This window comes from Malus domestica, chromosome 14 (genome assembly GCF_042453785.1).
Source record: "Malus domestica chromosome 14, GDT2T_hap1".
Lineage (NCBI taxonomy): Eukaryota > Viridiplantae > Streptophyta > Magnoliopsida > Rosales > Rosaceae > Malus > Malus domestica.
Window position 1 is genome coordinate 9333721 of NC_091674.1, and position 4939 is coordinate 9338659.

Genomic DNA, 4939 nt, shown 5'->3' on the forward strand with positions numbered 1-4939 from the left:
ATAAAAGAAAGAACGATGCTTGATTATTCATGAAGATTTGACAGAAGTCCCCAGAAAAAAAAAAAAAGAAGCTTTGTTACTGATTCACATACGAGAAAATTAAAAAACTTTCTAAACCTCAAGGTTAAATATACGAAAATTGGAATCTCATGGTCCATTTTGGTAATCGTCTGTTTTTTTTTTTTTTTTGTGGGGGGGGGAGGGTGGTGGGGGTGGTACAATGTAATTATGCTTATTATATATAACTCTATAAAAATATGCCTTTGCAAAAACTAAATTATACCTAGGCCGTTTAGTCAATCAATTATAGCAAATAAATAGATGATTTATAATACTTTTACTGATCCTACATATTTGTTTTTATACAACTTGATGATTGAACAATCTCATATTTTATAATTTTTTACAAAGATAATTTTTATAAGAAGATTTATAGTATGAACAATTCATATATTAAACTGGAAGTTCTGTCAACCGGTCATGAAATGTTTTGAGAACTTCCTTTGAAACCTTGAATAGCCAAGATTAAAAAAAAAAATGATTATGCGATTTATTGAAATTTAAACTAGTATGACTATCATTGCATTTTCCTCTTTTCAGGGCATGAGTGGTGAGCTCTGTTTAGAATGAAAATTAATTAATCTAATATGCTTAGATGTATAAAAGTCAGGAACTTTGATTAAAATTTAAAAATTAACAAGATCTTAGTAAAAAAAATATTGATTGCTAAACCGTATTCAAAGTCTCCCTAACGATAAATATGAATGTGCAAAAATCATTATTCTTAAGAAATTTGTATTTGATAGCTCACTAGTTGTTTAACTTATTGTCATAGCGGTAGTCTTTTTTTTTTCCTATCTAAGTACATGTCAGTAAGAACTTAGAGCAACTCCACCGTAGGAGCCCTCCCCCCAGGCAATCCACTATTCAATCCATCATGTGAACAGTAACTGCCTTTTGCATCTCCACCGTTGCACTTGAATAACCTTGGCAATAGGCAATAAAATAGTATTAAATTTTTTTTTTTACAAAATAATAGTAAATAAATTTATTTGTAATTTCGGATAAGATATTATAAATTGTTCTCCTTACGCCACGTGTCATTTACCCAAAACGACTATTATTGGTCATAGATTTTGATAAGATTTTTATCTAATGTCATCGTGCCACATATCGTTATCTTTTCAGAATCTTTCAGGACAGATTTCGATCAGATTTTAAATCGTTCTCGTTGCGCCACGTGTCATTATCTGAAAAGATAATTATTGGTGACGGATTTCGATAAGATTTTTATCCAATGCCGTCATGCCACGTGTCGTTATCTTTTCAGAATCTTTTAGGATAGATTTCGATCAGATTTTTAACGAATGACGGCATGCCACGTGGCACTATTTACAACCTAATCATTTCAGAATCCTCCATAATCTCACACCAATTTTCTCAATATTTCTATCATTATTCATAGTTTCTGCTTCCTTCTTCACCAAATCAAAATCTGTATCATTATTCATAGTTTCTACTTACAATGTCTTCTTCTTCAAGCATGATGTGGGAAATCGATCAAGAAGAGGAATAATTGTTTAACCAATCTAAAGGAATGTTGAATCTCCATATGGCCCAAAATGAGAAGGAAGAGGATGAAGAACGGAGAAGGAGAGATGACAAAGCAAGAATGGCCAGAGACTCACATTCCCGTCGAGTCATCCAAGTTGTGGCTCAGATATGCAGGCCCACCCGTTCTGGAAACCTTGATAAAAACAGGCAACGACAAGGTGTGGAGCTGTTGAACGATTATTTTGTCCATAACAATGCATTTCCTGATACGTACTTCAAACGTCGTTTTAGAATGGAACGACATTTGTTCAACAAAATCATGATTGTTGTTTGCAACCGTGATTCTTACTTTGTGCAAAAGAAGGATGCTTTTGGTGCTATAGGTCTCCTTCCCGAGCAAAAAATTACTGTTGCGCTGCGGATGCTTGCGTATGGAGCATTTGCAGACCAAGTTGATGAGATAGCGAGGATGGGGAAATCAACCATTTTTCAGTCCCTGATGAGGTTTTGTGGAGCAATCGAATCTATCTACACCACAGAGTACCTCCAGCAACCTACTCACATGGACTTGGAAAGGCTTCTGAAGAAGGCCGAGATGCGAGGTTTTCCTTGGATGATTGGGAGCATTGATTGTATGCATTGGACTTGGAAAAATTGTCCAAGTGCATGGCAAGGCGCTTATGGAGACAGAAAATGAGCAAAAAGTATCATTTTGGAGGCGGTGACATCTTTTGATACATGGATTTGGCACGCCTTTTTCGGGGTTCCGGGAGCTTAAAATGACCTCAACATCCTTGCCCAATCCCCAGTGTTCAACGATGTCCTGCAAGGAAAGGCACCAAAAGTCACGTATGAGGTCAACGGACGTATGTACGATGGGCCATACTACCTAGCTGACGACATTTACCTAAGGTGGTCAACATTTGTCAAAACAGTGCCACATCTGCGAAGTGCAAAGGAAAAACACTTTGCAAGCTGTCAAGAGGGGTGCAGGAAGGATGTGGAGCGTTGTTTCGGTATTCTTCAAGCTCGCTGGGCGATCGTTAGGGGTGCTGCCAGATTGTTTGATGTAGAGTCGCTTCGATCCATCATGATGACGTGCATCACTCTTCACAACATGATTGTGGAAGATGAGTACGATTATGAAGCTATTGATGAATATGAGCCAGACACAGTGAACAATTCCAGAACACATATATATTGTGCTCATGACGCCACCGATGAGCCCGTGCAACATGAGCCATTAGAAAAGGATGGACATTACAATGAAAGGGTCATTCAACGATATACTGCATTTCAAAGGCCAGACATGCACAATGCCCGACAAAATGACTTGATAGAGCACCAGTGGGCATTGAAACAAGCTGAAGATAATTAAATTTATTTAGTTTGCTTTTTATTATTTGGTATGTTTATGTAATTTTATTTGGTGTGTTTTATTTTAGTTCATTTAGTGAGGTTTTTATTATGTGGTGTGTTTATGTAATTTTATTTGGTGTGTTTTATTTTAGTGAGGTTTTTATTATTTGGTGTGTTTATGTAATTTTATTTGGTGCATTTTATTTTAGTTCATTTCATGAGTTTTTTTTTTTTTTAATAGAAAAGTATGTTTATGTCGTTTGAATAAAGATTCTCTTATAGTATAAATATATCACCATATTAAATAAATTTACTCACTTTAAATAAAGTACTAAATTCAATAAATTGGAAACAACATAAAATACTCTATTCAATAAATAATAAATTACAACCCAAGAGGGGTGCAGGAAGGATGTGGAGCGTTGTTTCGGTATTCTTCAAGCTCGCTGGGCGATCGTTAGGGGTGCTGCCAGATTGTTTGATGTAGAGTCGCTTCGATCCATCATGATGACGTGCATCATTCTTCACAACTTGATTGTGGAAGATGAGTACGATTATGAAGCTATTGATGAATATGAGCCAGACACGGTGAACAATTCCAGAACACATATATATTGTGCTCATGACGCCACCGATGAGCCCGTGCAACATGAGCCATTAGAAAAGGATGGACGTTACAATGAAAGGGTCATTCAACGATATACTGCATTTCAAAGGCCAGACATGCACAATGCCCGACAAAATAACTTGATAGAGCACCAGTGGGCATTGAAACAAGCTGAAGATAATTAAGTTTATTTAGTTTGTTTTTTATTATTTGGTATGTTTATGTAATTTTATTTGGTGTATTTTATTTTAGTTCATTTAGTGAGGTTTTTATTATTTGGTGTGTTTATGTAATTTTATTTGGTGTGTTTTATTTTAGTGAGGTTTTTATTATTTAGTATGTTTATGTAATTTTATTTGGTGCATTTTATTTTAGTTCATTTCGTGAGTTTTTTTTATTTTATTTTTTTTTATAGAAAAGTATGTTTATGTCGTTTGAATAAAGATTCTCTTATAGTATAAATATATCACCATATTAAATAAATTTACTCACTTTAAATAAAGTACTAAATTCAATAAATTGGAAACAATATAAAATACTCTATTCAATAAATAATAAATTACAACCCAAGGTGATTGGAAAACTACGGGCTCCGATTACAAAAAGTACTCTAATCATCATCACTTAACCAATTTGTGGTGCTAGGATGATCTTCTCTTGTCGTGCTAGGACCATCTCCTTTTGCTCTCACTTCTCTTGCACGCCTCCTACGCACCACATCCTCTTTCTCCGATTTCCAAAAATATTTAAAATTTGGAGACTTCCCTTCTAAAGGTGTGTTCATAATCTCACGATCTCGTTGAGCCATTCTTTCTTCTCTAACCAGTTCCCTTTCTTGCCTAAGTAGCTCTTTTTCTCTCTCATTAGCTTGAAATTCTCTCTCAACAGCTGCATCTTTTGCCTCCTCTCTAGCCTTATCAGCCTCAAATTTCGCCATTTCCCGCGCCAAAGTCAATTCACTATGGTGAGTAAGTTCTTCCATATACTTTGCATAATCATGCTTGGAAGCGCTTCTTTTTCTCTTTAAAGCCTTCTTACCTTGAGGCCTAATTGGATAACAGGTCGCACCCGACGCTTGTTCAGGGATGGGCGTTTCGGGCACTTCTTCTCCATCATCTTCATGCGAGCCATTATCAGGTGTAGAGTGTAGAGGGGTGCTGTTCATGACAACTTCTGGACCGACAGACACAACTCTGAATTTAGGACAATCTTTGACAATATTCCAACATTCCCACAGTTGAATGATTTATTTTTGCTTTTGGTTTTGGCACCATACAAAGCTTGTGCTTGAATTAGCTACACAATGGGGGAGAAGAAATAATTATAATCAAAGTAGGTAACAAATAAATAATACAAACAAATAATTATAATTAAAGTAGGTAACAAATAAATAATACAAACAAAAAATTATAATCGAAG

General features: G+C 35.5%; 1 protein-coding gene across 1 annotated transcript; it reads left to right on the forward strand.

Moving 5' to 3' along the window:
- Positions 1-1612: 1612 nt before the first annotated feature.
- Positions 1613-2932, forward strand: LOC139191141 (uncharacterized). Its single transcript, XM_070811701.1, has 2 exons — positions 1613-2156; positions 2364-2932. The coding sequence occupies exons 1-2, from the start codon at positions 1613-1615 to the stop codon at positions 2930-2932; spliced, it is 1113 nt and encodes a 370-aa protein (XP_070667802.1).
- Positions 2933-4939: the final 2007 nt, after the last annotated feature.